At 39.8% G+C, this 12,956-nt stretch overlaps 1 protein-coding gene across 2 annotated transcripts; it reads right to left on the bottom strand.

Annotated features, from left to right (window-relative positions):
• Nucleotides 1–632: 632 nt before the first annotated feature.
• Nucleotides 633–12,606, bottom strand: LOC145443817 (uncharacterized). 2 transcript variants are annotated; one of them, XM_080321778.1, is made up of 2 exons: nt 1,549–12,606; nt 1,326–1,468 (listed from the first exon to the last, which is right to left on the bottom strand). In XM_080321778.1, the coding sequence occupies exons 1-2, from the start codon at nt 3,173–3,175 to the stop codon at nt 1,401–1,403; spliced, it is 1,695 nt and encodes a 564-aa protein (XP_080177904.1). In that variant the 5' UTR covers nt 3,176–12,606; the 3' UTR covers nt 1,326–1,400. The 2 variants fall into 2 exon arrangements, with proteins under 2 accessions (XP_080177903.1, XP_080177904.1); XM_080321777.1 differs by having other exon boundaries at nt 633–12,606.
• Nucleotides 12,607–12,956: the final 350 nt, after the last annotated feature.

The raw sequence follows: 12,956 nt of genomic DNA, 5'->3' as shown, positions 1-12,956 counted from the left end.
AACAAAATCTCGATCGATAATGTACCTGTGTTCAACTACTACTCAACTCATGTGTGCATGCACTGGCGTCCTGTGGGATCTGGCATCGTCTTGGGTTGTAAGAACTGCGTAATTTTCGATTCATTGCTTGTCTGATTCACACGGACGTCAGCGTATAGCTGTGCGGGGCTGGTGATTCAGAATGACTACGTATGCGTGTTTGCGCTATAGTGTCGGCCAATGATTGCAGAGGTGGGATATCGTAGGGCGGTCGATAATTATCCTTGATCGGTGGATAATCCGAGAATTGTCATCGAAAAACTCAAATAACTCCGCTTCTACGGGTTGTAATTTGAGTCAAATTTGTCTCTAATAACTTCGCTTCTACGGGTTATAATTGAGTCAAATTTGTTTTGCATTGTCTTTGAGGACAGCGCAATCCGTAATGTACGTAATCATGCATATGGTCGAACTAGAACCCCTGACCCAATGATGTCACAACGATAGCAGCGTCGCTTTCGCAAAATGTCTCCTGAAAACAGGGTCAATTTTGTGCAAAAGAGCGAACTGCGATATGGTATACCGAACTCTTGCCTGGATTGATATTCTTATACTTACTACATATCTGAATATTAATGAACGTCTCATGTGGATTGAGTTTGTCAATTTTTATTAAAAGCATCTACGATTGATTAGCAAGTGAATCTTCCAACGAAAACCAGAGTCATGATATTTGAAAGCAGAACACATATTCATAAGAATCTTTGGGTCACACTTCAGAGTAAATTTATTCTAACAAACACTATCTCTAAGACTCTTGTCATGGGCAAGCACATTATACGATCCCGATATCAGTATTTTAAGCATATTCTTTGAGCAGAATTAACATTTCTCACATGATTTTAACATCTATAATCAAGATATGTATTCGAGTGCCACGTTGTAGCCTTTCCACAAACATTACGTTTACGTCTTTTGAGACAAGCTTGCCCATTCTTGAGAATATCGAGATAAGTTTGCATACCAAACATCACAATACTAGCTATAAAACCATAATAGAGTCAGGCGGGCGTTTCTCCGGGCGTCGCTTTCAGGTGAATATCATTTCACTAAAATCCATTTATAGTTTTGACACCAGCCTACATAGCCTCATGCATCTTTAGGCTATGAAGTCTTCTCCCACAAATATATCATTTCTTCTCAACATCATGCAAAGCGATGTGGATGTGTAAGCTACTATTTCAAGTTAATTTTTCTCGCAGCCATCATATTTGTGATTCTTAACACCATAATGCTTATTGATGTGATTCCCAAGGTCAACCTTCATAGTAAATTCTTTGCCACAAATCTCGCATTTATGATTTTTGATAACAGCATGCATTTTCATGTGAGTCTTGAGGATAGACGTCCCAGTGAATTCTTTACCGCAAACACAGCAGGCATGATTTTTGACACCAGCATGAACCTTCATGTGAGCTGTTAGGTTCGTCTTGTAGCCGAAATCTTTCCCACAAACCTCGCATTTGTAGCATTTGACACCAGCATGCATAGACATATGTGCCTTGAGACTCCACTGCTGTGTAAATTCTTTTCCACAAATAGCACATTTATGATCATTGATACCAAAATGCATGTTCATGTGGATCTTGAGGTTATTCTTCTGAGCATATTCTTTCCCACAAACATCACATTTATGATTCTTCACACCAGAATGCGTATTCATGTGCTTATCTAGACCATTCTTGTGAGCTAATTGTTTTCCACAAACATAACATGTGTAATTCCTTACACCGGAATGCATAGTCATGTGACTATTCAGACCACTCTTCCGAGCAAATTGTTTACCACAAACATCACATTTATGATTCTTGACACGAAAATGCATGTCAGTGTGAGCCTTAAGGTTACCCTTCACAGTGAATTCTTTACCACAAACATCACATTTATGATTCTTGACACTAGAATGCATATTCATGTGATCATCGAGACCACTCTTCATTGCAAATTCTTTACCACAAACATCACATTTATAATTTTTGATGCCAGCATGCATATCCATGTGGGCTCTGAAGCTAGACTTCTGAATGAATTCCTTTCCACAAACACCACATACATGATTTATGACATCAGTATGAAAATTCATGTGACCTATTAAGCTCGCCATGTAGGTAAATTCTTTCCCACAAACATCACATTTATGATTCTTAACACTAAAATGCTTGTCCGTGTGAGCCTTGAGGCTATTCTTCGCAGTAAATTCTTTCCCACAAAGATCACATCTATGATTCTTGACACCAGAATGCATATTCATGTGCATATCGAGATCACTCTTCCGATAAAATTCTTTTCCACAAACATCACATTTATGATTCTTGACAACACCATGAATAACCATATGATGGCTTATGCTGTTCTTGTACGCAAATTCTTTCCCACAAACATCACATTTATGTTTCTTGGCATGAAAATGCATGTCTTTGTGAATCTTGAGGCTATTCTTCGCAGTAAATCTTTTCCCACAAACATCACATTCATGATTCTTGACACCAGAATGTACATTCATGTGATTTTTCAGGTAAACCTCCTGAGTAAATTTTTTCCCACAAACATCGCATTTATGTTTCTTGACACAAAAATGCAACTCTGCGTGAGACTTGAGGCTATTCTTTGTAATAAATTCTTTCCCACAAACATCACACTTATGATTTTTGACACCAGAATGCAGATTCATGTGCTTTTTCAGGTTACTCTTCGAAGTACATGCTTTCCCACAAATATCACATTTATGTTTCTTGATACGCAAATGCATGTCCGCATGGGTCTTGAGGCTACTTTTCGCAGTAAATTCTTTCCCACAAACATCACACTTATGATTCTTGACACCAGAATGCATATTCATGTGACGGTTCAGGTAACTCTTCCAAGCATATTCTTTGCCACAAACATCACATTTATGATTCTTGATACCAGAATGCATATTCATGTGATTCCCCATGTTCGCCTTGCAGGTGAATTCTTTTCCACTAACATCGCATTTACAACTCTTCACGCCAGCATGGATAGCCATATGAATGGTAAGACATTGATGTTTTGTATCCCCATCCTGACACAGATTTTGCAACTTTGTGTTTGAATTTATCGACGATGCTACCCCTTCCACCTCATGCAGGATCTTTGGTGATAATTCACACATCATTCAAGTTCAATTCAATATATAAGTCCGCACCTGTAAGGATTTGGTGAAAAAGATCTGAATACTGTTTGGAAAAGTGGAATAATTATATATCATTAGTTTCATGTACTATTTTCAACAGAGGAATTTTGAACAATGGGTGAACAGAAATGAAACACCAACATAAATTAAGCAGAATAGCTCATACTAATGCCTGAGCAAGTGGGATGACGAATAACTAATGAGTAGGAGCATAAACAACTAATTACGGATCTCAACATTTTATGTAAACCAGGGTTCACCAACCTTTTTGCATCTAAGAGCTACTTGTTGGGTACTGATTGAAGCGACGAGCTACCATTCACTCCTGCCGTTTACCGGTACCAGAGTGAATTTCCACTTTGATATTCCTAGCACGGGGCAGGAATCACATTGCGGTAGGACTTTTAAGACAGTCTTGAAAAATCAAAACATCACATTCAACTAGCTAGCCACTAACATTTTTTTGTCAATTCATCAATTACTTCGCACCCTGTTCCTGTTTGTATACAGAGCTGAAACAGTACCTCTTTAACCCCCCTGCACTATACAATGGTGCTGGGCCTCCCATATGATCATAAACCCCTTGCCGACGTATTGCCACTACCACTAAGGCACGTTTTTCTGCCTGTTAATGATTATATGTAGTCGCGCCGAACTCGAAAAATTCAGGATGTAATTCTGTCTATAATATTGGTAATTGCATATAATGCTATTAATTTTTCAACCTTTCTGATACACCGCGATAACATTTACTGACAGAGCTGAAGGAATTGGTGACTTCAGATAGCGAGCGCATAACTATTTCGCGCCTATGGACAATGGGACATGACCATTGGTGGTTTCGGTCAACATGCGGCATTCAGTATCTCCCAAGGTTTCATTCGGTAAAACGCGAAGTCGAATGTTGGTCTAAAGTTCAGAAGTATTCGTATTGGTCTCGGTAATGACCGTGTCTGAAATGCTAATTTATTTTTTTAATTATATCTAATTTTTTTCTCGGGGCACTGAGGGTACCCATATTGAAAAGTGAACATTTAAGTACAGTAAATTGCGAAGAAATTTTGGAGTGGGAAATCTAAAAAATGTATAATTTATGTTGATTTGTGAAATAATTTCTGTCCCCCTATGACAGCGGTCGGGAACCTATGGCTCGCGAGCCATATATGGCTCTTTTGGATATAGATTTTTTTTATTGAATCGAACAATATTACAGCAACTTGTTAGTAAATTTTCTTCACAGCCACAATCATTATTCTCGTGAGCGTATAAACATGTATTTAACAGGTAAAGAAAATGCCGCCTTCAGGGTTAGGGGCTCGGACAGCCCTTTTCAAAATTCCCAAATTGAAGTTACTGTCGCGCCAGCGACCAATATCACTCGCGAATTCGATGTACTCGACTCGAAATCTTGGATTGCGCGATACGTTGATTGATCAAAGAGATTAGCAGACATGGTGATGCCTATAAATTAAAACGCAGTTATCAAATATATACCCACCGTTTTCCTGATATACGGCGCGAAATGAACTGCTCCGGAAGTGACATTCACAATTACAAACAACGCCATAGCTATCCAGGTTCTTGATAGGTATGTCGCTTTGTGACACCAGCGATGAAATATAGGCACGTAGCGCAACGTTATATGTTCTCGCCAAATACTTTCAGAATTAAGAAGTCGATCAGTATTTAGATTTTCGGAATCAGTGCAACAGTTACATTCAGTTCACATCAGTTATTATAAATTCTAAACTACTTACGATGAATTCCGCTATCAATGGTGAGGCTTGGCTCGTCTGTGCCTGACCTCTCGCATCGGGCTGTATTTCGAATAATAAATATGCAAGTCGCCTAATTTTGTGAGGAAAACGTTCAAAATTTAGTCATTCATTAACATTGATAGAAAATACAAGTAGTAATTGAAATTTTCACAATTTTCGTTCACTCATCGTAGCGACAGGCAACGAACTGCCTCGCTTGCCACCCCTGACCCCATTTCGCTGATATATCACACCTTACATTGGGTATATACGGCTGCAGCGATCATGTTTGGCTCTATTTACGCATGTGATCATGGGTTGTCGCATTTAAAAGGAGAATCCCGACGAAGCTACGTTCTCGTAACTCAAATTTCGCATGCTTGAATACGGTTACCAGTATGATAAGTACGAGTTTTTACCGAGAAAATGAGGCGCTCACGACGAATCGCATGTGCTACCATGACGTCACAAATTTTCAGTTGTGACGTAACAGTTAATCGACATGTATGGCTCTTTAGGAGTTAAAATGGAAAAAAAATTGGGCCAATATAGCTCTTCAATAGCTGGTTCGTGGTACAGAACTTGAATATAGCTTTCAATACAATATCCATTGTAGAATAATAATTATCAAGTCGAAGACTTTTCGGGTGCCTCTTTTCAAGAGTTATCGGCACACTAAAGGGATTTAAACAGATTTAAAAGCAAAACCAAAAAGGCAAAGTATGACGCAACAATCAAAATCACAAACCATGAAATTCGCATTGTACCAATGGCAACAATAACAAACTTTGAAGTATACGGACATACGGTACTATAGTAGCAGCACAATTTGTAAATAAACAATTACACTCACGGAACAACACGCACTAATGAGAAATTTGTAGGTTATAGAGGAAATCTTTTTGTCTGCATAAAATAGGTTTGCTCAACTGAATAATAGTAGACTCCAACACTTTTAAATGAAACACAGACCTACCACGCGCAATGACAGTGAACATATTGTCATCATAGTGCTGTGCACAGGCAAGGTTTTCACTAAGATGCTGACCAATTGACGAATCATATGCTTGGTAATCATCATAGCAGTCTGTTTTTGCAGCCAATTTGCACCGACGTGCGAATTATTCTACAATGGATATTGTATTGAAAGCTATATATAGCTCTTCGGACGAAAAAAGGTTCCCGACCACTGCCCTATGAGCTCGCTGCTCGCCCAATTGGGGGGTTTGGAGTGTGGCAGTTACGGGCCTGTTTGTACAAATTAGGCAACAGTCAACAAATAAATCATGTCACACTTTGTACTGGACATCATGTTATCAGTTTTTATATCAGTCAGTGAAAAGCCTGACATTGCATGCTATCAACTAGTGCGCTGTACTCTAATATATAACTTGACCCGTGGTTCTAAAATTCGAGGGCGCGAAGCCGTCTGTGAGTACTGATTTTTGTGAACTTGAAATGAGTTAATATGTGATATGACAATGGCAATTTTCCTAAATACGTCACCATTTTAAATGTTATAATTGCGGTTGCGTCGTACCATCCATAAACCGATGCTAGATTTTGATTGATACCGATCACCGACCAGAAGAGGTCTATAAATAAGGGTTACGTGATGAAGTCGTGTAACTGTTAGCTGATGCTGTTATGGCATGTCGGTCAAGGATCCGTGTGGAGTGTGTAGAATGGCACAAATGTAAGGATATGGCATGTCGGTCAAGGATCCGTGTGGAGTGTGTAGAATGGCACAAATGTAAGGATAAATAAGATACTTCCTTATAAGGTTATGTAATATACTATGTAGAATTTCTTTTTTGAATCTAAGTAACAAATATTCAGGTCGACGTCGCTTGCAACTTCGAAGTGGCCACTTTGAGTATACTCAGTTATGGCACATCCCGTAGAATGCCACTCTTGGGAAGCGCACTTAAGGCGGCATAAAGGTACTCAAATTGGATTTTTTCTTGCCTAACACCTGTGACCCGTAGAAAAAAATTGTTTGTCTTGTGAAAAAGTTTCAAATTTTAATGGCACGGGGTCTGCGCCATTGGTTATTGAAAATGCTAAATCAATCAGTCTATATATATATAAAAGCTCACTGGTAAACGCTGCTATTCGATCTATTCTTAGAGCAGGCTCACGGGCTAGTCACCAGGTCCTCGCTGGCTACCTGGGGTCCGCGGCCACCGAGTTGGTTACCTCTGACGTGAACTATATCTATGAGTTGAGAAAGTAAGGAAGCAAGTTACAATAAGATTTCCTACATTTTAATTTTTTATTGTTGATTTGGTCAACAGTGTAGCGTACCGCTCCCCGATTATATTAATTATCCGCGCTGATCATGCTGCTATTTATAGCTGATGTGAACCAATGTTGTGTAACGGGTTTCTTATGACAATTTAACTCATGATAGTGGTGGATTATTATACCTATTGCAAATGTAATGAATTCCTCTAGAATTCTGTTCAGGCATATGTTGAAGTAGTTGTAAAACGTTAGCACTTCAGTAAGTACTGCAAGTAGCGCAAATCTACTTGAGTACCTCGAAAAAGTAAAAATATTCAACATATGTATTATCTCAAAAACGTGATGTGATAGAGCAAAAATAACGTCAGATTCGTATTCAGCGCCCCCGAATTAGGTTTTATTAACCCAAAGAAGTCCTGGCGCAAAATGGTGTAGACCAGTGTTATTGATATTGGACACCGATAATGCCAATTGCCAGATGCTGAACCAGACCTGAGGAGAGTTGATGCCATCAACTATACCTAGAAGCAACGGCAAATGACTCTGAACTGTGTTGCTTTCGTATCGATATTATAGGACCACAGGCCTAAATCTTCACAAATCACCAACCACTTGTGGGGAGAATCCTTAAGGTTCAAAGCGTCATAAAGAAAAGGTATGCTCAGAACACACAGAATGAAGATGTGAGATCACTCCAGTCAGGACCTATCATACCCAGTCGTACGTAAAAGGATTTCAGCGAATTCGGCAGGCTATCAGTAACCAAATGCCGATGCAATAAAATCGGCGCCAACCGCCAATGTCATGATTAAAGGGAGAGAAGAGTGGTTCAGCAAATCAGGCACACTATCGGTAAAGATCGGCAAAGATGCAAGATCATGGCTAAGTGATGCAAAAAATATAAATAAGTACATCTCAATTACAATATGCATCATACACTGAATCAACAGTAATTAATGACCACAATAAACACAGTCTGGCAAGCCATGGAAATGCTTTAGAAAATACATCCACACACAGGCGGGCAAAATCCCAAAAATGGACTCATCACTTGATGTCTTTTGATAATTGAGCAATTGAATGACGTCTTGAAATGGTCTAATATGCCTAAGCAAGACAGATGATACTACCCAAACTAACTTTGGCAGTAGCAATTGACAAAGGTCATAAGTTTGGATACCCAGGACTGAGTAACCTGAAAAGCCATGCAAGAAGCAGATATGGAAAACTAGAAAATCTTCCCTTTTCTAAATTAGATTATAATTATAATTATAGATGTATATATTTTTCAAAATTAGACTAGAATTAGAATTCAACTACCGCTTTTTTTGCTAAATTAGATTAGAATTGAGATTACCATTACTGAATTCGCGAAAGCTTGGAAATTGAATCAACTTCAGTTCATATCAAATCAGAGGTCATTCTCATACGCATGGAAATAGCAAATGTCTGTGCACTGAGCTTGAATTATATCTCACTATAGGCCTACAGTTCTCCTGCAGTATTTTCAGCGAAACCAGAAATTAGATTAGAACTTAAATGAGGTATAGGTATATTTTAAAACATAAATTAGAATTAGAGCAAGAACCATTCAACACATTGGGTTAGAATATCAGCATTTCGCTGTAATTGACACTAAAATTAGAATTATCTAGTTGTCTGGTGAGAAAACACTTTTGGACTTGAGAACTAAACAGACTAGCCTGAAAACGCTGAAATCATTGCAAGTTTGCCAATAGTTCAACTACTCCAGTAAAAATGACATACCCTTCTGATGTGTGGTAGTGTCACGTTACAAATCTCAAGATGATGGCATTCGTAAGGCGCTCAACAAGGCCTGATGAGAGTCGATTCCCTCAACTAGACCTAGAAGCAATCGCAATTGGCTTTGGACTGTGGTGCTTTCGCATCTTATTACAGAAGGAAGACGACTACATGCAAAAATCATCAACGAGCAAAAATCACTTGTGGGGAGATTCAGCAACTAAGGAAAGGATCCATCAAAACAGATAAAAGCAGTGGTATAGACAGGGTTGCCATCGACATGGATCCAAAAATAAGGACAGTCGAAAAATTAGATTAGCATGAAAAAGCGTTTTTGTACATACTTTGTATCTATACGAGCCATGGCATATCACATTCCATACTTTTCAACAGAGATATTCTGCTCCAGCAACTCTTTTTTATTCTAGAAAGCGTTTAATTGGATCTCACGACAGCTCATGTCTAGGTTTACCTTTAATCAGTGCCAAAACAGCACTTCGTAAGCCCCCCCCAAAAAAAATAACACCGTTCGTCTTGGTCGCCTCACCTGGGGTGATAAACCAAATTTCGCCTTCACCTCGTTGAAGGCGTCAACCATAGAAGGAAGAAGGCCGTACACCAAGTTTAGACAAAATCATTTTTGAGCGGATGGAGCAAAAACTCCAGTAACAATGTTTGTAGTCTTGGTCCTGGCCGAAGAAAACTTATTTGCAATGTTGGCATCGGGGAATATTGCTTTGAACAATTGCGATGTGCAATCGATGGGGATGAATGGTTGCTGGTGTTTGACAGTATGGAAACTAATCAGATTTAGCCTTATTTGTAGCAAAAACTATAGTGCAATATAATTTAAAAAAATTTATCAATGCGTTAGCGTCACAACTTTTTTAAATAATGTGTCGACTGCACTGCACCTTTTTCCACCACACAATAAATGCTGCCTTCCCCACAGCTTGAGCTTATTCTGTTGTACACCAAACAGCAGGAACCTGGTACTGCTGTTTACTGCTAAAATGATGTCAGCTGTGGTAGCTTGGTACAGACGAAACTGCGATACCACCACTCACTCTCCAAGCTATCTCACAACGTTGAAGTCAAATCTTGTGGTGGTTACGTCACGAGAGTTCCTTTCATTTATGATGTCATAAAATCTCGGCGAAAAAGCATAATTTTAGAATATTATGCAACACAGATACCAGAAGTTCGATATCGAAGTTCTGCAGCGGTTGAAAATAAGACAAAATAAGGACACAAGTCGAAAATAAGGACATTTCTTAGAAAAAAGGACGGTTGAGTTTTCTAAGACGTAGCCCTTCAAAATAAGGACAAATCTTAGAAATAAGGACGGTATTACAACCCTGGGTATAGAAAAGGGGTTCAGCAGACCTGGCAGACTATCGGTAAAGATGCAATAAAATCTGCACCAATATCATGGCTAAGTGATGCAAAAAATGGAGATCAGTGCATCTCAATTACCATATTCAGCATACACTGAATCGGTAGTAATGGCCGCATTGAACACAGTCAGACAAAACATTGAAATGCCTCAGAAAACACATCACACAAGGCAGGCTACATCTCAAAAATCAGGGGTGTCAAACATCCGGCCCTCCAGACGATTTCATCTGGCCCGCGAAGCAATTCTGAGTAGATTGAAAGATTCTTATATTTTCCAGCACATTTGTATCAAATGTTTAGATATTTTGCAGGTAATACTTCCATGTTCATAAGCCCCATTATAACCACCCGACTAGGGTTCTGTGGTTTCACTCTTTACCACTGGTAACAAGTTGGTGAAACCGACAGGCAATTTCAAGAAGGCAAAAAGTACACACTAATTTTAGAGTTTTATACAAATATGGAAGAAAAAGTAGTTATTCACAGAAGTGAAACTGCCAACGCGGAACCGTTATATGCAGTTTACATGGGAAATATATTAGTTGCACAAATATATAATTGAAATATCCATGGTCGCACTGCTGTGTCACTGTGTCGACCCAATAGATACCCAGACACGAGAGAAACCGGACTCGCAGAATAAACCAAATTCAAACGTCCACCCGTTTCCAATTAAATGTCTTGTATTCTTTACAGCCGCATATGCAGGGCTAACGCCGGATTAGGACTAAATCACAGGGAGCATAGAATATGTCAACTTACATCGTCGTTAACGCCACTGTTATAGCGGTTCTTATCTGTTTTCAACCCTAGACAATCATCGTATTTTTGCAAATTCAATTGTTCGCAAATAAAGGTGTTGCAACTTGCTACTTTAAAAACCCCATGATCAGTGCATTATATATACTTTTAATCTAGTGAAAAGCAAGAGCACAAGGAACATTTTGGAATCTGTTGATTGATCCGGCACGCGAGCGATTTGAAGGCTTGAATCCGGCCCGCGACGCAATTTAAGTTTGACACCCCTGTCAAAAATAAACTCATCACTTGATGTCTTTTGCAAATCAAGCAATGAAATCATGTCTTGAAATGGTCTAATGATGAAGCAAGACAAAATATTGGGCGCTTCTTCGATATACGCCCTAGATCGAAACAGTGCTGCCCGTGACACCAACAAATGTTTCACATGAATACAATAAAATTTATAAACGTCAAAATAAATTGTTTTTTGCCCTTGTTGTGGAATGGGGGATATTATGGTTGTAGGAGAGGGGATATTAGGACTGGGGAGGGAGGATTTTAGGGTTGAGTAGAGAGGGATATTAGAGTTGGAGAGGGGGGATATTAGGGTTCGAGGAATGATGGGATATTAGGGTTGGAGGAGAGGGGGATATTACGGTTGGGGAGGGGGGACATTAGGGTTAGGGGATGGGTTTAGAGTTAGGGTTAGAGCTGTGTTAGGGTTAGGAAATGAGGATATTAGGGTTGGAGGAGAGGAGGATATTAGGGTTGGGGAGAGGGGATATTAGGGTAAAGGAATGGGTTTAGAGTTAGGGTTAGAGCTGTGTTAGAGTTAGGAAATGGGGATATTAGGGTTGGGGAGGGGGATATTAGGGTAAGGGGATGGGTTTAGAGTTGGGGTTAGAGCTGGGTTAGGGTTAGAGCTGTGTTAGGGTAACCCAAGAATACGTTTGGAGTGCGGGACACGATATTCCACACTCTCCCGACCAACTTTGACCCTAACCCACCTCCAACCCAAATATCCCCCTTCCCCAGCTCTAATCCTGGAATACCCTAACACAACCCGAATATTCACCTACCCCCAACCCTGATATCTCCGACCCTAACCCAACTTTGACCCTAACCCACATCCAACCCTAATATCCGTCTCTCCACACGCAAAAAACAATTTATTTTGACGATTATAAAATTTGATTGTGTTCATGAGAAACACTTACTGGTTTCATGTGAAACACTGTTTCGATCTGGGGCGTATATCGAAGAAGCGCCAAATATTGCTACTTAAAATCTAATCAAGTTCAGTTAATATCAAATCAGAGTTTATTTTCATTTGTATGTGCACCAACCCTAGCATATTTGGCACTTCTTCGATGGCAGTCAGAGATCGAAAAGTGTTCACCATGATCACCAATGAATGTTTTCCATGAACACGAATAAACATTTATAAACGTCAAAATTAGTGTTTTTGCGTTTGGAGAGGGTTAGGGGGGATATTAGGGTTGGGGGAGAGGGGATATTAGGCTTATGGGAGGGGGGTATTAGGGTTGCGGGAGGGGGATATTAGGGTTGCGGGACGGAGGATATTAGGGTTAGGAAAGGGGGTATTAGGGAAGGGGGATATTAGGGTTGGGGAGGGGGATATTAGGGTTGCGGGAGGGGGGATATTAGGGTTGTGGGAGGGGGATATTGGGGTTAGGGAGATATTAGGGTTCGGGTAAGGGGGATATTAGGGTTGTGGGAGGGGGGATATTAGGGTTGCGGGAAAGGGATATTAGGGTTACGGGAGGGGGGGTATTAGGGTTGGAGGTGGATTAGGTTCAAAGTTGGGGTTAGATTACCCCTAACCGGGGTTTAAC

Source organism: Botryllus schlosseri, chromosome 7 (genome assembly GCF_051294905.1).
Source record: "Botryllus schlosseri isolate E-star chromosome 7, Bs_hap1, whole genome shotgun sequence".
Lineage (NCBI taxonomy): Eukaryota > Metazoa > Chordata > Ascidiacea > Stolidobranchia > Styelidae > Botryllus > Botryllus schlosseri.
Note: the sequence above shows the minus strand (reverse complement) of the source record. Positions and strands in the feature narration are given on the sequence as shown.

Coding starts and splice junctions, on each gene's coding strand:
- LOC145443817 (XM_080321777.1), bottom strand. CDS start 3,175: ATGATGTGTGAATTATCACCAAAGATCCTGCATGAGGTGGAAGGGGTA.